Source organism: Pyrus communis, chromosome 11 (genome assembly GCF_963583255.1).
Source record: "Pyrus communis chromosome 11, drPyrComm1.1, whole genome shotgun sequence".
Taxonomy (NCBI): domain Eukaryota; kingdom Viridiplantae; phylum Streptophyta; class Magnoliopsida; order Rosales; family Rosaceae; genus Pyrus; species Pyrus communis.
Window position 1 is genome coordinate 9,563,125 of NC_084813.1, and position 25,322 is coordinate 9,588,446.

The 25,322-nt window shown below is 35.1% G+C and overlaps 2 protein-coding genes across 3 annotated transcripts; both read left to right on the forward strand.

Annotated features, from left to right (window-relative positions):
* Positions 1 to 6,490: 6,490 nt before the first annotated feature.
* Positions 6,491 to 9,930, forward strand: LOC137707828 (auxin-responsive protein IAA26-like). 2 transcript variants are annotated; one of them, XM_068446751.1, is made up of 6 exons: positions 6,491 to 7,162; positions 7,266 to 7,819; positions 8,316 to 8,590; positions 8,874 to 9,021; positions 9,377 to 9,441; positions 9,558 to 9,930. In XM_068446751.1, exons 2-6 carry the CDS (start codon positions 7,368 to 7,370, stop codon positions 9,590 to 9,592), a joined length of 975 nt encoding a protein of 324 aa, XP_068302852.1. In that variant the 5' UTR covers positions 6,491 to 7,162; positions 7,266 to 7,367; the 3' UTR covers positions 9,593 to 9,930. The 2 variants fall into 2 exon arrangements, with proteins under 2 accessions (XP_068302852.1, XP_068302853.1); XM_068446752.1 differs by having other exon boundaries at positions 7,271 to 7,819.
* Positions 9,931 to 20,115: 10,185 nt separating this feature from the next.
* Positions 20,116 to 24,901, forward strand: LOC137708762 (uncharacterized). The gene is made up of 9 exons (XM_068447915.1): positions 20,116 to 20,408; positions 20,523 to 20,613; positions 20,700 to 21,037; positions 21,532 to 21,661; positions 22,356 to 22,515; positions 22,727 to 23,154; positions 23,277 to 23,424; positions 23,917 to 24,022; positions 24,216 to 24,901. The coding sequence occupies exons 6-9, from the start codon at positions 23,118 to 23,120 to the stop codon at positions 24,279 to 24,281; spliced, it is 357 nt and encodes a 118-aa protein (XP_068304016.1). The 5' UTR covers positions 20,116 to 20,408; positions 20,523 to 20,613; positions 20,700 to 21,037; positions 21,532 to 21,661; positions 22,356 to 22,515; positions 22,727 to 23,117; the 3' UTR covers positions 24,282 to 24,901.
* Positions 24,902 to 25,322: the final 421 nt, after the last annotated feature.

Genomic DNA, 25,322 nt, shown 5'->3' on the forward strand with positions numbered 1-25,322 from the left:
CATTCATCATAAAAAGTAAAAGGTAAATCTGCGTACAAATGAAAATAAAAATATAGGGTACATATTAAAATTTGAAATTATAATGAACAAATCAACATTGTTTTCTAAAGTAAGGACACAAAAAGAACCTAAAATATATGGGTACTAATTAAACTAAAAAGATAAAATTAGAAAAGGGATACAAATTAAAAATAGAAATATATGAAAAATACTAAGTGAATACATTTAGAAATAATGGAATAAGATTTTAATTTTAAAATTAAAATATGTTGACATGTAAATCATTTAATATTCAAATAACAACGTGGAAAAAAGTCAAAAGCAACTTGTTAAAAAATAAAAAATAAAAAATAAAAGTTTTATTTAATAAGAAAGTAAAATGAGAGATGAGAACTTAATTTATCTTATTTAATCTAAATACAATATATTGGTTATGTTAATTTTTTTAGGAAATTTTTTATTAAAACTCATTTGTTTAATCGCTACACCCAGCTTAAAATTTAGATATAAAGTGTGTATTTTGCAATGCAATCAAACTCAAACTTAAAATTTAGACATATTTTTCAATTTGTCACTTGAACTTGTATGGAGTTGCCAATTTCTCCATGAATTTAATTTTAGTCGATTACCCTCTTCAACTTTTATAATTGGCTAATTTCCCCTTTAAACTTTAATTTTAGTCGATTACTTCTCTGAACTTTTATAAATAGCCAATTTTTCCCCTGTCATTAGATTTCTAAAATTTTCATCCAATTCTCCATCCATCTTGATCACATAATCAACATATGACAATTCTATGAGGGCAAAAAGGATGAAAAATTGGATGTATGAAGAATTGAATGAAAATTTTAAAATATAACATGAAAGGGGGAATTGACTATTTATAAAAGTTCAGGGGATAATCGGTTTAAATTAAAGTTTATGGAAAAAATTGGCTAATCAAAATAGATAAGAAGGTAATTAGCTAAAATTAAAGTTCAGGACAAAATTAACAACTCTATACAAATTCAGGAGGCAAACCAACAAATACCTCTAAAATTTATGAAGACAACTTTCTAGCTCTACCTTCTTTTACAATAACCCAACCCTAATTTGTTACCAAAATTACATACCACTGTAAGAAACAGTCGATTAATTCATTATGTGCTCGAGGACTCATAGTCAAGCGTGGGAGTTAAACGTCGAACATGTTGGGTTTTTCGGAAGCCAAGAGGTCACATGCACCCCCACGTGAGAAAGCGACGCTGTAGGGTCCACGGAGAAAAACAAGGGCCTTAAGCTTCCGACACATGGCGTTTATTCCTTGATTCACCAAACCTACAAATAGGCTTCGTAGTTTTGGCCTATGCAAAGTATGTGTTTCCCAGTATCCAACCATACTAGCCGAGTTGTTCGAATTTCAATTTATTTTTGTTTTCGCAAATGTTTTGTTCAATTTATTTTTGTTTTCGCAAATGTTTTCCCCAACTCGCTACATGGATTGAATTGTATTAAATATTTCAAAATTGTATTATCGAAGATCTACTTGTTTATGTGTGCTTTTAAAATATTAAAAATGTTTTTAGTTAAAGTTTTTAGAACCAATTTTTAAGTAAAATACTAGTTAATCTTGAAAAAGCTCTTAAAGTGTTTTCTGAAAGAAGCAAAAGTTATGTGTTTTTTTTGTAAAAAGTATTTCAAGTGGTTTTGGAACTTGAAAATATTTTATCTAAAAACGCTTTCAGTTATTATAAAAACACATTTAAATGACTCCGCACAAAAGAAAACAGAAATAAAAATTCATACATCTAAAAAACTAGGTTTGAGAATGAAGGCTATGGTAGAATATATCATGGTTGGCGACTTCTTTTCATATTACATATCAAGAAGCCAACCCACCATATGGATTGAATTGAATTAAATATTTCAATCTACTTGTTTATGTGCTTTTAAAATATTAAAAATGTTTTTAGTTAAAATCTTTAGAACCAATTTTTAAGTAAAATGCTAGTTAATCTTGAAAAAACCCTTAAAGTGTTTTTTGAAAGAAGCACAAGTTATGTGTTTTTTTTGTAAAAAGCATTTCAAATGGTTTTGGAACTTGAAAATATTTTCTTTAAAAACGCTTTCAATTATTATAAAAGTACATCCAAATGACTCCGCACAGAAGAAAACAGATATAAAAATTCATACATCTAAAAAAATAGGTTTGAGAATGAAGGCTATGGTAGAATATATCATGGTTGGCGACTTCTTTTCATATTATATATCAAGAAGCCAACCCACTATATGGATTGAATTGTATTAAATATTTCAAAAGAGAATTGTTATTAGCACTCTTAAAATCTCATTTGGCATTCCAAATTTTTTATAATTAGAAGAAAAAAAATACATTTATGAGGAGTGAATAATGATATTTTTAAAGTGCTAATAACAGTTTTCTTTCAAAATTGTATTATTAAAGATCTAATGATGCACAAATAAAACGGAAATAAAAATTCGCACATCTAAAAATAGTAGGTTTGGCAAGTGGTCCTTTACCACAATGGTGGAGATGAGTGTTACCTTTTACGCCAAGTGAGTTCGAATCTTGTTGGCTTTAATATAACATATAATCTAAAAAATTTTATTGTTTGACCAAAAAACAAAAAAACAAAAAAGTAGGTTTGAGATTAAGGGCTATGGTTGAAGAAGATATCATGGTTGTGGCAACTTCGTTTCAAATTATATATCGACAAACCAATTTTTCCGTCAATGTTCTTATTAGACTTACAATTCAACATATTCATGTATAGGCTCATATTTTATCTACTACTAGAAATGTTCTTTTCTCTGATTGTATTAGGACCGAATATAGTTGTGATTTTCCTATCTAATTAAGTTTGTTTTTCAAAGAAAAAAAAAAGTCGGTTTGAATGAGGGTTTTTTTTTCTTTTTCCCCCAAGGTATTGATGCGTATATACATCAAAATCACTTGAAATGATGTATTTCTTGCGTGAAGTTGCCTAGTTGACCAAAATGATCCGTGGCTACGTGGAAGAAGAAATATATGCATGCCAAACATGGACATGTTCCCACCAAAAAAACAAAACATTGATTTGTAAACTATAATTGACAAACATGATATGTAATTCCTTGTGTATAATAACATAGGTCTTCACTTAAAACATTTTTATTAACCTACACGTCTTTATAATATGTTTGCAAGGATCTTTGCTTATCATATTCAGCTATCGTTAACTGTTGAAAGAATAATATAAAATAACAATTCCGTGCATTATTTAAGAATAACATAAGAATGGTATGAAAGTCGATGTTTTCTCAAAGTCCTTTATTTGTTGAGATTTCTTTTATTCAAGATGTAATTTTTTTTCTTTCTAACAAAGCGGAAGTTTCAGTAAAGAAAATGAAAGTGAAAAAAGAGAATGATGAAAAGAATAACTTTAAAGAGATAACAGTGGCCCTTTATCACAATGATAGAAAGGTGTTGAGCAGTGACAGATCCAGGCTTTCAAGATCGGGGGCTCCCATGATAAAAGTTAAAAAAATATATATATATTAGACTAGTTTGGTTCCATAGCACTATTTTTTATTGAATTTGGTTCATTAAATAATCAAAATTAATCAGCCACATCAAGTGGCCCAGTGGTAAGGGCGTGGATTTCGGCTCTTAAAATACAAAAAACACGGAGGTCCCGGGTTTGAGGCTCCAAGCTGGTGAGTCTGCTTGGCTGTGGCCAGGAGAAAGCTGAAAAGTGGTTTGCCAGTAGTTGTCCCACTTTTTTAATAAAATAAAATAATAATAATCAAGATTCATCTCAAAGGTAATAAAACCAACAAATTCTCCTCATCAACATAACGCATCAATTAATGACTCTACAAAGATGAAATTTGTTAATGTAACATACATATTACAATTGGGAGTTGAGACTAGAGTCTAGGACTAAAAAACTTAAATGAATTTGGAAGAAATAAATTTAGGCAGCTAGAGGTGGTGGAACGGCAAATGGTGCTAGGGGATGGGGTAACTTGAGTTTAAAGTTGGGAGGTTACGACGATTTGGAGGATTAAAACAAAAATTAGAAACCTCTTCTTCTTCGTTATAAGCAGTGATGCATGCACATCCATGGAGGTAATAAGCCTCTCCGCTGCACTTGCCCAAATTGTTGGAGGGTCCCGAAGGTCGATCACAAGTGTTTCTTCGGGCTTCCGGAGGGTCCCGAGACCTCCTGGGTCCCTATACGGATCCACCCATGGTGTTGAACCCTTACATGATGACGTTGGTTTGAACTCCGTCGGTGGCTAGTCTAACATTTAATCTAATAAAATCTATTGTTTGACAAATAAAAAAAATAAAAAAAAGAGATCACATATAATGCTCACATAAATATGTATTTTAACATCATCAATTGATCTGATTTAATAACATTGGAAAAATAATGAGTTATAATGCGGTAGAAAAAGAAAAAAAAAATACAATGTTACTCAAATAAATTACTTGGTGTAGATTATAGCATTCTAGAATGAAAAATTACATGTTGTGATCAAAGAGTACATATGCCTCCGTTTAACACAAACTTTTAAAAAAAAAAAAAATGGTAAGGAGACTCTGTCAAAAGTGGAATTCTCTCTATGAATTCTCAGCCACTTTATATTTTTTGGCACAATTCCATTAACAACATTATAAAATATTGTACTAAAATCATGAGATGACGAAGAATTTATAGAAAATCTAATTTGAGAGAATCTCCTTTAATATTTCTCAACTTAAATTTTTTTTTTATTTTAAATTTTTGGGTAATTCTCAACTTAAAATTAAACCAGTGTCCTAATTCAAGAAGCAAAGGCAAAGGTCATCAAGTGCAGTATTATTGGTTGGTGTGAACCACCAATTATGGTGAGAAAACATACCTGACAGACAGCCGATTAACGTAGAGTATAAAACTTCTCATCGCGTACACTATTAAAAAAAAAAAAAACTTCGCATCACATACAGTATTCAAGAGCAGCTCTTCTTTTTCATTGACCAATAAAGCAGCTCTGTTTCCTGTTACGCGTTGCATCACATCGCCAGGACAAATCACCAATCCAACGGCTATGCTGCATGGTTTACGCAGTTCTTACGTTGGACTCTCCCGCACGACATTACCACTCTGTCTATGTGTGGATGAGCATTGAGCAGACAAGATCATGGGATCTGCATGTTTTTATTGCACAAGCCCTGCAAAAATAGATCATGCAAATCCTTCCTCAACTTTTTCCTTTCTTTTCTTCTCTTGGGAGCACATAATATTAAAAATTAAATACCACTTATTATCACCGTTTATAATATTCATTTTTATTTATAAGCATAAAGTTTTAAGTTTGATTTTTACGAAAAACGAATTTGAACCATATTATTATGACTCGTTCATTAGAAGACTTAGTTCACTCCTTCACTACTTTAGTATAAATAATATATTTAAAAAATTAAATAAATGAACAATGAAAGTAATTGGCCAATAGACCAATAGACAACGTCCCATCCATCAATTTCTTGGCATGCTAAAAAGCAACATGAAAATGAAAAAGATTTGAAAATTTTTAGTTTTAACGATAAAAATAAAATAAAAAATAAAATAAATAGTATCAATATTGATTTTTTAGTATAGAAATGTAATTTTTTGTTAAATTGAGAGTTTTTTTGTTTAAGTTTCTAAAAGCAACCGCATTAATTTATTACGCCTAACAATGTAACACGTGTCTTTGCTTATCCCAAACCTCCTCCTAAATTAACACCTACTTAGTTAAGTGACTTTGACACTAATAAAAGGCAAAATGTGTTGGGTTTCGTGCTAGACAAGAAAAATCAACTCTTATTAACATCAATTCGATAAAGAGCACTGACTTTTTTGACGAGTAATGTTAAATAAATTAAAATTTTTAACCTAAAGTACAAATTAAATGATGTGTAATTAATAAAAAATTAACATGTTAATCGATACGTAATTAATAATTCAATTATCTACAATCACATCATTTAGTTTGTAAATTTGATTTAAAAAATTTGATCTCTCTAGCATTACTCTTTTTTTTTATCAGTGACTTTGAAAGCAAGAATGTCATTGTAAACAAGTCTTTCTCTTGTGACAAAAAAATTTGGACTCATGACTCTAAACAAGTGGAGCACACGGATTAGCGCTTACCATGCTCGTCTATGTTTTGTTAATATTCCTATCATGAATGATTGTAAAAGATGAATATATGTGTGAGCGAACTGATCCTAGAATATCATCTCTACTTAAACAAATAAAGTAGAATTGCATATTCGAACCCAATCTTGAATTAATAATCAAATCATTTGTAACTACCTTGTTTAATTTGTTAATTTAGTCTTTTTAGTATTATCTGTATACGAGCGTCTTTGGCACTAAAAAGACAAAATTTATTGGGTGCTGTGCTAAACAAAGTTTGTGTACTAAACTAACTTTATTAACACCAATGCAATGCAAAGCACTAGGCTGTAGGCAAATAGGGCAGTGACTTTGGGAGCAAGAATGTCATTTTCTATCAAATATTGAGGGGATGTTTGGGGTTGTGTGCTAACGAGGCTGGACAACATTTGGTGTTGCTGGGAGAGGGAAGGTCAGCACAGCACAGCACGCTTTGCTTCCTGAGTTGAACAACCTCCTCCTCCTGTTACTACGTTGTGTTTTTAGAGAGAGGGGCTGTGGTTGCGTGCGTTTGCTCTAATTTCTGTTTTCTGTTTTGGGGTTCTTTTTGGGGGGGGGGGGAGGGAATCTCTCTGCCCATCTCATCTTTTTCCACTTTTGTTTCCATCTCTATTTATAAAAATCTCTCACAGCAACTACTCATACACCCCACGAGTCCCAAAAGTAGAGAGAGAGAAGGAAAGAAGAAAAGAAGAGAAAGAACCCACTGAAGCCTACATCAAAATTTAAAGAGAAAAAAACCCCGTAGACATCAATCCCCGCCCTATTTTAGCCTCCCTGTCCCTTTTGTGCTTTGAGTTTGGTTGTTCTTCTCCTTATTTTCTCTTCCCTTGTGAGGGTTTGGGTTTTCCTTTGTGTTTGTTTCTTCCAGATCTTTTGATATCAAAGGTGTGTGAGACCAAGTGGGCAATTTGAGCACATGAGGATGTTGGCCTTCAAAGTTTAGAGCTTTGTCTAATGGCTTTTATAAGGTAAAACCCCTTTCTCCCTTTCTCTTCCATTTTTCCTTGTTCTTATCAAAGTGGTTTCTATTTTATCCCAAGCTTGTTAACTTCCCCTTGTTCCATTTCTCAGTGCAGTTCCTTCAATTTGTACTTCTGGTGTGTGAAAAGTACAAGGGAAAGTAAAAAGATTTGAATTTTTCACTAGGGTCATCACAAAACAGAGTATTTACATATGGTCACCGAGATGGAGGGATGTACAAGGAAGGAGGAGGAGGCATGTCCCCAGCTCCTAGATTTAATTCCTAGACAGAGAGACTGGCTTATGAACAGAGATATTGAAGGCAGCAGCCATGGAAGCTCCTCCTCAGAGGAGAAGAAGCTTGAGCTCAGGCTTGGCCCTCCATGCCAAGACTGGTCAATGGAAAGAGAAAGAGATGAGAAGTCTCAGTCCCTTCTCTCTCTTGGGTACTTTTCTTCCCCCATGTTCTCCAACCAAACCCAGAAACTTATTTCTTCTTACCAGCAGCAGGCAAAAGTTGGATCTTTTGTTCACCTGCCTGTCAACTCCAACAAACCGTCACAGCCCTGTTGCAGTAAAGTGGTAGACTTGCAGAATGCAGAAAGGAAAGGGTTTTCACCAGCCCCTGCAGACACAGCTGTGCTCCCCAACACCTCTCAGAAAAGGTAATCCAGCCTTTTCTACTTTCCTGTGTAATATTGTTATTATTATTTTTTTCAGACAGGATATTCACTCACAGGTTCTCACTGCTAGGAGCTAGACTAGGCAAAGTTGTGGTCCATGCATAATATTTCTATTTTTTTTTAAATTATTTATTTCATTTTTGTTGAAGTTTCAAATTATTTTCCTTTTTCTGTAGTCTTTCCTGCGAGACAGTTTGCTTTTTCCTGTTTATTCATAATCAAGCTTGTTTTTCTTTTAGGGTCTGTCCAAGCATACCGTCTGTTCTTCCATTTTCATGCAAGTTTTTGGCTTTTCTGTCGTTGTTTCTTGCCAAATCTACTTCAATAACGCCTAGATATTATCTCTTACATTATTATTTAGTTCTTAATGTCTTTTGTAGAATTTATGTATAAGAATTTTGTTATGAATTAATATATGAAAACTTAATTTGTGCTAATTATTTCTCTTTTGATATCCTAAAACAAAAAAAAATTACAGAACTGCTCCTGCTTCGGTTGTGGGTTGGCCCCCAGTTCGATCATTTAGGAAAAATCTTGCAAGCAACAACTCATCGAAACCTGCGGTTGAATCCGAAAATGTTGTCCAAAACAAAGTTCCTAGTGGTAAACCAGTTGAAACCAGCAGACAGGGTCTGTTTGTGAAAATTAACATGGATGGAGTTCCCATCGGAAGAAAAGTGGACCTCAGTGCCCATGACAGCTACCAAAAGCTCTCCTCCGCTGTCGATCAACTCTTCCGTGACCTTCTCGCAGGTAAATCTCATAATTAATCTTGACTAATTAATTATTATTGTAGCCACATTGTTAATTTACTGTTTAAAACTTATTCCTAGTATTTTTAATTAGTTAGAGAGAGTATGATTTGGGTCAGTGTATACTTCATATGGTCAAAATTCATTTTACCAACACGAATTTTATAATGCTTTGGTTTTTACCACGATTTGTTTTGATGGGGTATTCGGATTCTTTTTCATGAAAATATATCCTATTTATTTATACACAATCGTGTTTGTCGTTTGTGCGCTCTTATGTTTAGCTCAAAGAGATTCCTGTGCTGGTGGAACCAAGAACAAGAAAGGGGAAGAGAAAGAAATCACAGGTTTATTGGATGGAAGTGGAGAATATACCCTAGTTTATGAAGATAATGAAGGAGACAGGATGCTCGTTGGGGATGTCCCATGGCAGTAAGCATCTTATCATCTCTGTGAATCTGATGCAAATTTAGATTATTTTCTTTCACTTCCTCATGTATATTATATTCCAACACTTGCTGATATGATTTCAGTTTTAATCTCACCATTTTATTAAATCATGCAGAATTAGATTCCTTGATCTTTAAACAATATATGCTTCTCTTTTTTATGCATAAAAATCAGCGTACTGTTTTCGTTTGTTGTTTCTTAATGTAATGATTCCCGCAACTCCATACAACAGCATCGTATCGTATCATTTTGCCCCTGAAATTTGTAATATTGTCTCCTGCCGTAAGCGGCATTAAACAATGTTGTGTAATTTGCTCCTTGGATCTTTGATTTGCAGGATGTTTGTGTCGACTGTGAAGAGGCTGCGTGTGCTCAAGAGCTCTGAACTGTCTGCACTTCGTCGTATGTTCGATGTTAATTCATTATATAAACTCAACTTGGTCTTTATTAATTAAATTAGCATTTGGTTGTGCATCCGTTTGGTGATTATGATTAAACTAATGGTGATTTGTTTTCAGTTCGTAGCAGCAAGCAAGATAAGATGCCACTTTGACTCTGCATTCAACTGAAGAAAGAGGAATTTTAATCTCAAGAATCCACCATTGAAGTTTGTATTTTGCAGTAGACTTGTTTTGTGTGACTTATCTGAAATTTTGCATCAGTAATTTCTGTCGAGAAAAGGAAGGAAATTAAGAGTCAGGTAGGGACCCAAGTGGCGTGCGGAGATGTATGGGTTTGTGTTTGGGCTGAAAATCCTATCTATGCCTCTCGGCTCTTGTAGAAAAAAGGGAAGCAAAGAATGTGCTTTGGGTGGCACATCACTTTGCCATATTGTGCATTCTGGTCATTATGTTACGCTGATTTAACTGAATGTCACATTATTTACTCTTATCATGGATTTTAGCAATAATGTCACGTTGATTCAACCGATTGCAAGTCGAATTCACGATGCGTAATTGTATTACTTGGTCAAGAACATTATGCCAAACCGCTTGCGGGCGTACCTAATTCCTACAACCAGAACTGTCCCATCTCATGGCAAAGAGATGACTTAGAGAAGGGTGATTTTGTTTGTTTCTTTCTTTTCCTTAAAAAGTCACGAAGTTTGACTGCAAGCAAAGGTTGATTAGAAAGTCATAAACATCTAATTTTAAACAAATGTTGTCAGTTATGCTATAAACATATTACGGAAAGTAGGGTTTGAAATCTGGCCAAAACAGAAAGACAAAGAAGTAAAAAGTAAAGGAGACTAAGATCCCATGTAGGGAGTAATCATAGGAGTTGAAGATGATCATGTAATTTCGGACGGGTTTTGAGCTGGGACTTCTTGCCACGTAGAGGTATAGAACTTGTATTGGCCAGTCGTTTAATAACTTGTTAGATTTGTGTTACGCTCAAAGTTCAGCAACTCTTGAGTTCAAGTGACATCAAATTACAATAATAATTATCATAATTGTTATCAAAATATAACATGTGCTACAATAATTATTCTTAATTTTACTTATCACTCAACCTAGCACGTAACATGACAAGTTTTTTTTAGTAGGTTGGGTGTAGACCTTACGCCCTTAGGTGTATTCAGTGGTACATGGCAATAAAAAAATGCCGTATTGATCTGCTAAGTAAGAATGGTGCTAGGCAGACTAAATTTGAAAACTAAATGATGTGTTACCAATAAAAAATAACCACATTAATCAACACTTAAGTAATAATCCAATCATCAACTTTTATGTCATTTAATTTACAGAATTTAGTTTATATAGTTAGTCTCTCTAACATTACTCGCTAACTAATCAATCTCCTACAAAACTAGAAGAATGATGGGCTGTAAAGCTTGCTCCACTTTCTCCTTTTTGATTCCATTTGGAGAGGTTGCCAAATTGTACACTATTCAGTGTATTCAAAGGGGGTTTTTTCGCTTAGGCTTTGGGTTGGGATAAAGTAGAAACAGATACCTTTTGAGTTCAAAAGCAGTAGACCGAAAAATCCCCCGAGTCCTCACCGGACCTTTGATGTGATGCCCCTACACCTCAACACTATCCATTGGGTCCCTAAATGTGTATACATCTTCTGCACATTGAGTTGCGCTATCATCAGAAGCGAACACATGTTTAAATCTAGTGCCTCAGCTGTCCCAAATCAACTATACAAGCGTGAACGAGTAAGCGTATCGCATTCTTCTTGAAATATCGAGAACCATATTTGAAGAGTAAGATAGTGATGGCCATTAATGCAGCTTAATTGTAGGGTTAGATTCGTTTGGACATTTTCAGGGTTGTGTCCTAATCAACGTGTGGGTGCATAAGAAAAACTGTCTAGAGGGTGAAAAGGAATATGGAGTTTTGGGGAGGATTGAAGGGTCTTTGTCTGTAGTTGAGAACTGCCTAACTTTGGGCGAAAAATGAGACTGCCCTTTATTCCAAAGGAATTCATATTGTGGTCTTTGCTTTTGAGTTTAGGGAGAGGATAATGTCCCTATAGTCCACTTTATGTACAATATTTTGCAAGTCACTTTACACAAATCCAAAACTTTGCATGCTTATTTCATGTATCAAATTCATGTCGTTCATGCATGTGTATGTGTGGTTTTCTATGACCATACATAGAAATTTTGTTGATCTGAAATCTTTTAGTTCAAGCAAACTCCTAGTGAAAATAAATGATTGTTTTTAGAATTATTTACATATTGTGCAGCTAAATGATTATTCTTTGGCTTTTTCTCCTTTTTGAGAGATTTGGGCAAAATCGTATATAATTGACAACATAATTAGGTATTTAATTCGTCATTCGTAAAATTATAAGAGTCGAATCTGGGAACTCTCACTTACAACTGTAGAAGAATACTATAGTATAATAATGGTTACATGATTCTCGACCCAAAAAAAGAAAGGAGTTTGTCAAACAATAAAATAATGATTTTTTATTTGAGTATGGTTGGACGTAATATCTGTAGGGCTGTTTGATGCCCGGGCTTATTCTTTCTGGGCTTTGTAGTTCATGGACATTACAAATTAGTAGCCCAAACATAAACCCAATCAAAATTGAAGGAGTGATACGGTGCACTCCAAACAGTTTCTCAGAACACCCAATTAATTTCCAAAATCATTTCCAATCAATGAGTTGCTTAATATATAGTCATGCTCTCCCAATCTTTCATTTTTCCAAGACCATCTCCAACCCTTGAGAATAAAGTTTAAAATTTAAGCCAGAAAATTTTAGGCTACAATCCAGAAACTGCTTTTCTCCTTCAATAGTTATGTATTAAAATTTTACCCCGAGATTATTAAATAATGATTTTAGCCTAATTTTTGTTTCAGTAACTTGTTTGAAAATAAAATTTATGTAGATTATCCTAATTTAATATGGTGAACGTGTTAATCTAAAAATATTTAAATTCTGATAAATAATTAAAAATCATACAAATACAAGGGTATTTATAAAGTTTTAAGTGAAATTTGATTTGAAAAATTTCTTTAAATTATTTTAGACGTTAGATTTAAATCAATTTTTTTTTTCTTTTTGCCGTTAGATTTGATCTCATTTGATCACAGCCATTGGATTATAATTAAAAAAAAAAGTTTGAAATATGACAGTTTGGTGTAGGGGTGGTGCGGTGCAGTTTGGTGTGGTTTCGAGTGAACCATAACCGAAACCTAAACTTTTTACGGTGCGGTTTTGAGGCCAAAATCAAAATGAAATCAAACTGTTTGATTCGGTTTGGTGCAGTTTCAAACAGTTTCGGTTCGGTTTTTTGAGAAAAAAAAATTACAATTTTAAATTTTCACCTATTTGCGCATAAGACGATCTCATTTTCCTCGTACATTAATCAATGAACCTGCAGCAAAACTGTAGTGAAAAACAGCAGCAAAAGCAAAACTACGGCAAAAAAAGCAACAAACCTGCAGCAAAAAAGTTCACCAACAAAAAAAAAAAGAAATAGCAGCAAGGGAAGTCAGAGATAGAGAGATTTTTCTGACCATATGCAACAGTAGCACCAATCTACACAAGGTTCTAAAAAACGTTAGGCACTAGTCGGACGGCGAGCTAGCGCCTAGGCGGCTAGGTGGATTCTAGGCGGGCGCCTAGGCGCTCTAGGCGGATTTAGGTTAATTTCTTGTATATCTTGTAAATAAATGCATATTAACAAATAAAAAATTATACTTATATGAAATCCATGGATAAAATAATAAAAGAATGATAAAATACAAAAATAGTATCCAACAAGTCTAAAATTTAAAAACACATTAAGCATATATGCCATATAATTTAAGACATTTTGAATGATTATATCAAATTTCTAAAAAATAAAAGTAAAAATCTGAAGTAATGGGTTGGTTAATAATAAAACTACTAGAAAGCCATGCCAGTTATCCCTTAATGAAACCACGCCCATTGGTATCATCCCCGAAATCCTCTCTCTTTTATTTATGATTTTATTGTGTCCTGCTTTGAATTTTGGAGCCAAAACCGGTCAGAGCATGGGTCTTTTATTTATGATTTTAACTGGCTTGGTGACACTTTTAACTTTGGAGCACCAAAACCGGTAAGAGCATGCATCCTTCCCCATTTCATATCAACCGGTCCTATCTCTCTCTCACCTCTCACACATCTTTTCTCTTTCCCTCTGACACACACACACACACACCCCACCCTCACGTCACTTTCTCACACTCTCTCTAAACCTACACACTCAACCACCAATTCTTATCATCACTCACACATCACCATCATTTTTGTTTTTGAAAACCAGTTCTCTCTTCTCTCTCTCTCTCTCTCTCTCTCTCTCTCTCTTTCTTTTCGAACTCTCAGCCTTCTCTTAAAACCATCTTTTCCTCTAAAGATTACAGCTCGCTCTCTCTCTTTCTCTCTCTCTTTCCTTTCAAACTCTCTGCCTTCTTTCTAAATCACCATAGCCAAAGAGAGCTCCAGGCACCATCACCACAAATTCCAATTAAATCGAGACCCCAAACCACCAAATACAAGACCTGCACAACCTAGGGATCCCTATGGTACCTTTGCATGTTAAATTCTGTGATGGAAAGTAGGAGAATCCAAGCAGGGGTTCTCGGTGAGAGTTGCTCTAATGGAATCGAGCTACAACCCTTGAAAATTGAGCTTTTGGCGTGGAGCTCTAGCAAGGGACCCGTCGAACTTGGGGTCCCATGAGCTCGAATTAGTCCCATTAGAAACTCAAGTAGCTTAACCCATGCTTTGCATGTTACTTTCAAGTTTAAATTCGAGTTTGCGATTTTGGGTTTCTATTTGGAATTTCTTCCCACGAAACCATTTCACTCCGTCTAGATAACCGCCTAAATCGCCCAGGCCACCTAAGAGCGCCTAGGTGGGCGCCTAACAGCTCCCCGATTTTTAACGATTCGGACCTAATTGCATCGGCACACCTCCGCCTAGCGCCTAGGCAGCTGCCTAGGCCGATTTTTAGAACATTGAATCTACCACACACAAGCATTAAAGAAAGTATACATGTATACATCTTTCATACTGCACAATCTATTTAAGTTATATATCAAGATAAGCACTGTTATGAAGCACATTTCTCAAGCGAAAGAATGTTGCTAATTACAGGTGTGCTGCATTAATCAGGTTCAAGCTTCTAGCACATCTATGAACTATGTGCCTTTTTAGATCGAGTTGTGATCAAGGGTTGGAATTAGTAATTCTACTACAATATGAGTACTATTGATTGCACAGCTTCTTGTGTGTGGCCAGATAAATGAACATGAGTTTTGAGAGAGAGAGAGAGAGACGTATGGACTTGAATAAAGGTGCAAAATTGGATGACATTCTATTCTAGTATAGTTGAGTCCATACTCTAAATGTATGAACTCTAATAAAGAACCAATTAGAACATAACATTCAATATATGGTGCGGTTTCGGTTTCAATGTGGTTTTGAAAATCCAAAACCGAAACCAAACCGTTTTCTTAGTCGTGGTTCGGTTTCAAAACCGCAACATTTTCAAAACCGTAAAATCAAACTGTTTGGTACGGTTCGATTTGATTCTTGTTTATGTGACATCCCACATCGCCTAGGGGAGTGATCCTTATATGTATATTCCCATCCCTACCTAGCACGAGGCCTTTTGGGAGCTCACTGGCTTCGAGTTCCATGGGAACTCCGAAGTTAAGCGAGTAGCGCGCGAGAGCATTCCCATGATGGGTGACCCATCGGGAAGTTCTCATGTGAGTTCCCATAAACAAAACCGTGAGGGCGTGGTCGGGGCCTAAAACGGACAATATCGTGCTACGGTGGTGGAGCGGGCCCGGGAAGTGGTTCCCCCCGGGCCGGGATGTGACAGTTTCGGTTTCTAAGTGCCCACCCTTAGTTTGGTGGGTCTAGAATAATTTAAGCCAGACTTAATTTTTGAGGGAAATCTGGCCCAAAAGATATATTTTCTCCTTAAGACTTATATTTTAAGGAAAACTAATAAAAAGGGCTTGAAAACTTTAAGTTTTAACGATAAGGATAAAATAAAGGGTAAAGTGAATAGTACCAGGATTGACTTTTTAGTGTAAAAATATGGTTTATTATTATTTAAAGGGTGAAATTATGATTTTTAATCATATATTTATCTCTTGAATAATATATTAAAATATCTAAATTATATTATATTATCTTCTATATACTAAAATTGGGTTCTCCTGGCACTATTTTTCATTGTTCGTGAACAGTGAAATGGCGAAAATGCCCATCTTTGCCACGCGTCACTCATCATTTAACCCTTTGTTTTTGGTCCTTTTTCTCAATCTTTCTTTTGATTTCCGCTTCTTTCTTTCTTGGCCACGTGTCAATCATCGTCGAAGGCTCTGTGCGGACTTTCTTCTCGACTTTTCCTTTCGTTTCCATTTCTCTCTCTGCAGTCTTCTCTCATTTCCTCTCCTCAGAGCAGTACCAGCGTGGAACCCCCCCAGGCAATACACTATGCTATCCACCCAGTAAACAGTAACTGCATTTAATGAACAATAACCGCCTTTTGCATCTCCACTGTTGCACTTCAATAGCTCTGGCAATAGGCAATAAAATATTAGTATTTTTTTATTTATAAAATAATACAAAATAATTTTATTTGTAATTTCGGATAAGATTTTTAATCATTCTCGTTGCGCCACGTGTCATTATTCGAAAAGTTATAAAATAATACAAAATAATTTTATTTGTAATTTCAGATAATATTTTTAATCGTTCTCGTTGCGCCACGTGTCATAAAATCCGAAAAGACAATTATCGGTGATGGATTTCCGATAAGATTTTTAATCGTATTCGTTGTGCCATGTGTCATTATCCGAAAATACAATTATTGGTGATGGATTTCCGATAAGATTATTAACCAATCACGTCGCCACATGGCATTATCTACAACCTAATCCTTTATGAATCCTCCATATAATCCACCATCCATCCTCACAAATCTCACACCAATTTCCTCAAGATCTCTATCATTATTAATAGTTTCTGCTTCTTTCTTCACCAAAATCTCTATCATTATTCATAGTTTTTGCTTCATTTTTACAATGTCTTCTTCTTCAAGGATGTTTTGGGAAATCGATCAGCAAGAGGAAAAATTGTTTAACCAATTAGAAGGAATGTTCAATCTCCAGGTGGCCTAAAATGAGAAGGAAGATGATGAGGAGCGTAGAAGGAGAGATGATGAAGAAAGAATGGCAAGAGCCTCACATCCCTGTAGAGTCATCCAAGCTGTGGGTTAGATCTGCAGGCCCAGCCGTTCCGAAAACCTTGATAGAAGCAAGCAACGACGAGGTACAAAACTCTTGGACGATTATTTTATCCGTAATAGTGCATTCCCTGATACGTACTTTAGACGTCATTTTAGAATGGAACACATTTGGTCAACAAAATCATGATTGCCGTTTGCAACCATGATTCTTACTTTGTGCAAAATAAGGATGTTTTTGGCGCTATGGGTCTTCTTCCTCAGCAAAACATTACTGCTACCTTGCGAATGCTTGCATATGGAGTATCTACAGACCAAGTAGATGAGATAACAAGGATGGGGAAATAAACCATTCTTGAGTCCTTGATGAGGTTTTGCGAAGCAATAAAATCTATCTACACCGCAGAGTACCTCCGGAAACCTACTGACATGGACTTGCAAAGGCTTCTGAAGAAATGCGAGATGCGAAGTTTTCCTAGGATGATTGGAAGCATCGATTGTATGCACTGGACGTGGAAAAATTATCCAAGTGCATGGCAAGGCGCTTATGGGGATAGAAAATGAGCAAAAAGTATCATTTTAGAGACGGTGGCATCTTTTGATACATGGATTTGACACGCATTTTTGGGGTTCCAGGAGCTCAAAATGACCTCAATGTCTTTGCCCAATCCCCAGTGTTCAACAATGTCCTGCAAGGAAAGGCACCAAAAGTCATGTACTGCGTCAACGGACATATGTACGACGGGCCATACTACCTAGCAAGCGGCATTTACCCAAGGTGGTCAACATTTGTCAAAACAGTGCCACGTCCGCGAAGTGCAAAGGAAAAACACTTTACAAGCTGTCAAGAGGGGTGCAGGAAGAATGTGGAGTGTTGTTTTGGTATCCTCCAAGCTCGTTGAGCGATCGTCAGGGGTGCTGCCAGATTGTTTGATGTAGAGTCGCTTCGATCCATCATGATGACGTGCATCATTCTTCATAACATGATTGTGGAATATGAGTACGATTATGATGTCGTTGATGAATATGAGCCAGAAACGATGAACAATTCAAGAACACGTATATATTATGGTCATGACGCCATTGAAACACCCGTGCAACATGAGCCATTAGAAAGGGATGTACGTTACAATGAATTGATCATTCAACGATATAGTGCACTTCAAAGGCCATATATGCACAATGCTCGGCAAATTGATTTGATAGAGTACCAGTGGGAATTGAAACAAGCTCAAGATACTTAAGTTCATTTAGTGTGTTTGTTTTTTATTTTTTTTGGTGTGTTTATTTAATTTTATTTATTGTGTTTCTTTTAGTTCATTTAGTGAGTTTTTTGTTATTTGGTATGTTTATGTAATTTTATTTGGTGTGTTTAAATGTTTTTTGAATAAAGATTCTCTCAGTATAAATAAATTACCAAATTAAATAAAGTATCAATAAATTGGAAACAACATAAAGTACTCTATTCAATAAATAAGAAATTACAACCCAAAGTGATTGGAAAATTATGGGCTCCGATTACAAAAAGTACTCTATTCATCAATCACTTAACCAATTTGTGGTGCTAGGATGATCTTCTCTTGTCGTGCTAGGACCATCTCCTCTTGCTTTCACTTCTCTTGCACGCCTCATTCACACCACTTTCGCTTTCTCCGACTTCCAAAAATATTTAGAATTTGGAGACTTCTCTTCTAAAGGTGTGTTCATAATGTCATGATCTCGTTGAACCATTCTTTCTTCTCTGACCTGTTCCCTTTTTTGCCTAAGTAGCTCTCTTTCTCTCTCATTAGCTTGAAATGCTCTCTTAACAGCTGCAACATTTGCCTCCTCTCTAGCCTTATCAGCCTCAAATTTCGCCATTTCTCGCACCAAAGTCAATTCACCTTGGCGAGCAAGTTCTTCCATATACTTTGCATAATCATTCTTCGAAGCAGTCCCTTTTCTCTTTGAAGCCTTCTTACCTTGAGGCCTAATTGGATAACGGGTCGATCCCGATGCTTGTTTAAGGGGGCGTTTCGGGGACTTCTTCTGCTTCATCTTCATGAACATGCGAGGCATGATCATGTGTAGAGTGTAGAAGGGTGCTGTTCATGAAAACTTCTGGATCGACATGCACAACTTTGAATTTAGGACAATCTTTGACAATATTCCAACATTCCCACCTGTTGAATGATTTATTTTTGGTTTTAGTTTTGGCACCATACCAAGCTTGTGCTTGAAGTTACTACACAATGCGGGATAAAAAATAATTATAATGAAAGTAGGTAACAAATAAATAATACAAACAAACAATTATAATGTAAATTTGGGTATAGTGCAAACAAATAAATAATATTTTGTTACCTGATCCGCGTAATTTTCCCCACTTCGAATATTAGTAACTTGTGCCAAGGCGTCTCTCCACGTACTAAACGATTAGCTAAATAATTTCCAACAATTGGACATCGATTCTTTGGTTCTTTTCCCACCCATTTTCTTAAGATAATTGGTATGAATAAGACTCTATATTTCTCGCAACTGCATCTCATTACCCGTAAGCAAACTATAAGTAACTTCAACCCAGCTAGTACACAATGCAACATCTTCAAGAAATGTCCAATTCGTACCTGCATCAGTAGTCATTTTGTTGAAAAAAAATTGGATTCAAACTTCGAGAGAAAGATAGGAATGTGATTGAATGTTGTTGAGAAAATATGAAATTGCGGTGTAAGGTAGATGATAATGAGAAGGTATTTATAGAAGAGTAAAAACAATTTTTTTTAAAAATTTTCAATTTTTTTTTCGGATTTTTATTCATTTTTTTACAATTTTCAAATTTTTTTTATTCAACTAATTAATCTCTGCCGTTGGATTTTAAAAAAATTGAATTCCAACACTCCAGATTGTGCCACGTGGAACAACAGTAACATTTCTGAATTTTAAAACTATTTTTTTATTTATAAAGAAGAATAATATCAACCGTTGATCTTAGATCCAACGGTTGATACTAAATAAGATTTTTTTATTTTTTTTACCGTTGCAAATCGAACAGTCACATTATATAGCCGTTGAGATCCAACGGACCATGGGAAGCCACATGGCTTCCTAACGGTAACTTTTTGAAACTACCCAGGCGCTGAAACAGTGTCGGGTGACGCACCACCACGCGCGAGTGAGGTGTACGTGCTTGATAGAAAAAAATAAAAAATTAGGCTGATGCCTGGATGATGTTAGCCCTGCGTCAGATTCACTTCGAGCTCGCAGGCTGGCAATTCCTCACATGCCTGGTGCTCGGGCCTCCACTGTCCCTTGGGCTCCCCACTTTGGAGTGTGTAGGCCAGGCTCTCAAGCCCTTTTTCCTGGCCTGTCCCTCGAGCAAACTCCCCACGCTGGAGTTGCTTTCATCTGTCACTCTTCCTCAAACTCTCATTCTCCATTGAAAGGTCGGAGACCAAAGCTTAAATATGGTTCTTGACAGGTCGTTGGTTCTTTGGCCAAAACCACCGTCTCCACTAATTCATCCAAATCGAAAGAACCCTCTCAATTCCATAATTCTCTTCAGCTTTTGCATAAACGATTATGTGCCATCCACCGTAAGCCCCCTTTTGCCTCTAAGGTGTCCATCTCCTAAATAATCGACTGATTTCGGTCATTTTTTCTCGATTTCGGTCAACTCCGAGCACCTCTAACGTCGGGTAAGGTATCAATCTCTTCCTCTGCTCATAAGAGGTAGCTTCTCGAAATTTTCAATTTCAACTTCCAGATTTGAGAATTTCGAATCTGATTTTTCATCTTTTGATTATTTTTTTTGTAGAGGTTGTATTAGTTTTTCTTCATTTGGAAATTTGGGGGTTTCTTACGGCACAATGTTATCAAATTTGATTCATCTAATTTTTTATTTGGAGGTATGATTATGTTACGTTTTTTCTATTTCCAAATTATGTATACTGAATATTGAAGTATCTAAACTTAAATTGGTATTACTTGACAGGAGGCTCCTGCTTATTTTGGAACCTGGAGCGGTCATATGTAGAAGCTACTACGTTATGCATGCTTTTTTTACTCAATGAGGTTGTTCCATAGTTTGCCGATGTTAATTTTATTTTCTACATGTTAGCGAAGAGGGCAAATTTCAAATGTATTTTTTGAAGTTCTTGATTTGATTTTTGGAAAAGTGTCAAGTAGTTTTAATTTCTTTGTGCAGTCTTTGCAAAGTGTTTTTTTCAAAGAGGTATTTCTTCATGATTGTGTATTGTTGCGATGGCGACTAGAGGTTGCTGGTGGCGGAGTATGTGCATCATGATACCCTTGACAAACATCTCTTCAACTGTATGTGCCTCCTATACAATTTTTGGCTTTTCTTTTCTGCACAAGATATGAGAACATGTTTGACACATTGCTTGAAATATGAGGAGGAACACTCTTTATTTGAAAGTTGCACTGCATTTCAATGAATACGAAAATAAAATGGTTGCATCCACTGTCTATTTGTAATGTGAAAAGCCATGCCATTGAAACTTAAAAAATTTCAATCTCGATTTGATGACAGTCCTGCAAAGATATAATTTTCTCTTCTTTTACATAAGATATTGGGCGTTCATCACTTTAAAGAATGCATTTGTTCTACTTGAGCATAATATTGTCATCTCAAACCACTTTCACAAAGCTGATTTATTATCTACAAATGTGCCATTTTCTTTTCAATTTGTGACTCCTATTTTGCTTTTCCCATTCTCATATTCTTGACAAGTGACCATTGAATTTATTGCCTATGGCTATTCAAAGTGCTTCATGTATAAATTCATCTCACACTTTCTTCACAGGGGAGAATCAAACCATTGAGTGGGCTTTGCGACAAAGAGTTGCTCTGAACATTGCTGAAGCATTGTATTACTGTAGTAGTGAAGGCCATTGTACCATGACTTAAATTCATATATGGTTTTCTTTGATGAGGTGATGTCTGTAATTTCCTTTCCCAAATTTGTTTATTTAGTTATTCAATTTTTACAAGAAGAGAGATAGTTTTAATCACGTATAATTGTGGACTTTTTTTTAAAAAAAAGTAGATAGATTTTGTTCTAAGTTAAGACTTTTTATCTGAAAACTACATGGATTTATATGAGATCAAAGTGGTAATTTCATGGATGGTGTTGCAGGAATGGCAATCCTCTCTCGATATCCCCTTAGTTTTGGTCTTTCTTTTGTTTTTCTGCTGCTTTTGTGCTTAATTGTTGCTCTTTGAATTGTTTTGAGGATACCCAATTACCCAAATTGTTCATATTTGGTAATTCAGCGAGTTTTTATGTGCATTTTTGGTTTGGTTCTTCTTTGAAATGAATAGAATTTGTAAGAAGTATGTTGGCATAACCAAGTTTTTATATTCATTTCTTTCATAATTGTAAAGAAGAGAGAGGTCTGTTGTGTTTGGTGTAAAGTTGATTTTTTGTATTTGAATTATCTAGATGAGCAATCGTTTTTTTTTTTTTTTTTTTTTGCTGCTATCGAGTATTTTTGCATTGTGTGGTTAGTATTTATGTAGAATACTATTTACAATGTGTGCATTTAGTATTGTTAGTATATATTATAAATAAATAGATGGCACGAATGTTATATGAATATGTTATAAATTTATATTTACATTATCTAGATGAGGCTGAACCAAAGTGTAAGGCAAAACGTTGGCTTCACTAGAAGAAAGAAAAAAAATCTGCAGAAAGGGGCAACTGAAGTGATGGAAATTGGAGACAGAATGAGAAATTGGATGCTTTTTATCACAGTGGAGAAGTTGTTATAAGCTAATCATACTGGTAATATAAATTGAATTTGTACTTTAGAATTAGCGTTCTTCTTGAGGTTCAACTGCTTCTTGAGGTTCAATAATTTCCTTCTTACATTCCACATGTATGTAAATATAGTATTGTCTATTGTTAATGAACAATGAGACATCAATCACATGTGCATACATAATATATTTTTGATTAGAACTTATGACGTGTTATATGATTTTAAAACCTACAGTAACGTGCGGGCATCAATCGCTAGCATATGCTAAAACTCAGGTCTGGGTTGGCACTGTTGATCTATAGTGTGCGGCCGGAAATGCCCTCGGATTCCTTTGTTCTCGACCGTTTTTTCCGCTTTTTACATAGCTAAAGGACGGCTTTGTCCTTCCAGACCACGCGTCCACCATCGCTGGTCCTTTCGGGTCGACAATTTCTCAATTTCGCTTCTCTTTCGCCGTTCTCACCTTTTGGGTATTTTGTAACCTAGGTTTTTTTCTCTCCCGCATCGCTGTTTTACTCACCGTTCAGCGTTGCCATCTTTCTCCAGATCTTCAGGCCGATAGAACCCGGCAAGATCAGCATGTACGTTTGTGGAATTGCCGCCTGTGATCTCAGCCATCCCGACCATGCTCGTGCCACCACCGATTCCGATGTCCTCTTCAGGTTCGCACATTCAAGCTATTTGCATGTTTAGTTTAATAATTATGCAATTAATTGTGCTCTACAGGCAAGAAATCAGATCCATGGGTTTTTGATTTGTGTATGCGAATTGGGATTTTTTGCAGGCACATGTGCGTCTTTAGCGGCGCTGATATTGAATTGTGTAAAAAAGGACATTGATTACTCTCCGTACGAAGAAGGTGAGTGGATATGTACCACAGCATGGGAGATGCTCTTGCGCAGCAGTATGCTGGATTTACAGCTCACAACACTGTATGTTCTTATTTTAGTCTTGGGTTAGGGCATGCATATATTATCAGTTGCTAGATGTCATAGATTAATCCCTATAATTCTAACGTGAAGTTAAAAAAAAAAAAAATGAAAACTCATATAACTCTAATCAGATGTCCACTAAAAAGAAAGCAACTCACATTACACAGACCAATACGTGTTAAAATTGTGGTGAAATAAAAAGATGAATACAATGTTTCTCATAGAGATGACCTATGATAACAAAATGGTCAAGCGGAGTTAGTTTTACCCCATACAAAATGGTCGATCAATTGCATAATTTGCATTAGTTGTTGCTTGAACATGTTCTGTCACTTACATTTTATATTGGAAAATTTCCTTCATTTTTAGATTTTTTTTACCCTTTTAAAGCAGAAAAAGAATGTAATTATGAATAAAGTTTCGTTTTTGGTACTTCCCTAATCATGTGATACAAATGGCTTCAAGAATTCAGAGTGTCTGAATTGTCACAAGATTTAGTGCAGGGTATAGCCGAAATGGAAAAGCTTATGTACACGACTTTCTTGATGTTAACAGCAGACCAGTTCTCATAGTGTATACTTCTAAGCATCTTTCTGCTGTAAGTTTTATACTTTTCGCCATTTCTCCATACCATATAATCTTAATATTCTTGAGGTGTTGCATACAAATTTTTATCAACAAAATAGTGTTAGTTTTTACATCGTTTCGAAAGTTATGATTAATTTTTTGCTACGTTTGGCTTAGATGAAGTTTTGTATGGTACTTTGGTCACTGAACAAAAAGTGCCACAGGTGCATGATCCCGCTGATAAAGAGAAGCTCTGCGTGCCCTTCCAGAAGGGAGCAAAGAAATACTAGGAATCTTCAATCTACGTTGGGTCCAGCGAAAGTAATAATAGGCATACAACAGATTTTTTTTACTTTCTTTCAACATTATTATTTTTAATTATATAGCCGAATGAGCACGGGATTCCTTTCGAGTCTCTGCGAGATTAGAGTAAGGTCTATGTTGTTGTTTTGATTGTACATTTTGTGAGTTGGACTGTTTTAAGCCACGTCAACATCTTATATTAATTTTTTTATTTTTTATAGAAAGAGAGAAAAAATTGAGAATATGAGAGGAGGGGATGGAAGGGGATGGAAAGAGGAGGAGAGAGAATCCTAGTCCGTTTTAATAAGAATGTAATGAATTTAGTGTAATCTTAATCCGGGTTTTTGTCATGTACCTTATCACTGAATTTATTTGCTTTTTTCAATTGTTGCTCTTGGGGATTGTGATGATTGCATTGTGTGGATTTTATTTGAATTGCCAAATTTTGTCAAATGTAAAACATTTGACGAATGCTTCTTGAATGAATTTGGATTAATAGATACAACAGCAGAGTAACAAGTGGGATGTAAATAAAGAAGGCCTAAATGTGACCATCTTTAGTTTGAAATTCATTGAAAAATATGAAAGAATATTGCGTGGGTTCTATTAATGTTAAAAATTGGTACTTTTGTAGTGACATATGCTATTGGGGAAAGTTGTAAAGTTTGATACTTTCTAGCTTTAATCTACTTATTCACAACTTCGGATATATAAAGTTTAGATGGAATACTGTCACATTATGAGTGTGAAATGTGAAGAAACAAAAGAAGCATAAAAATTAGAAGCAAAAAGTGAACTACAAGATCGACTACTAATAATGCCTCCAGTTGTCAATTTTTGATCAACAAGTCTTTATCCTGACCATCAAGTTCATAGAATTCTTGATGGCTGTTGATATATATGGAAATCCCAACGTCAAATTTATTAATGTAATATATATGTGTAAGTGTTTAAATTCATGATTTGAGATATAAAATTAAGGAGAAAGAATGTAAATTTAAGGAAGCTATTATTGGCACTCAATAATA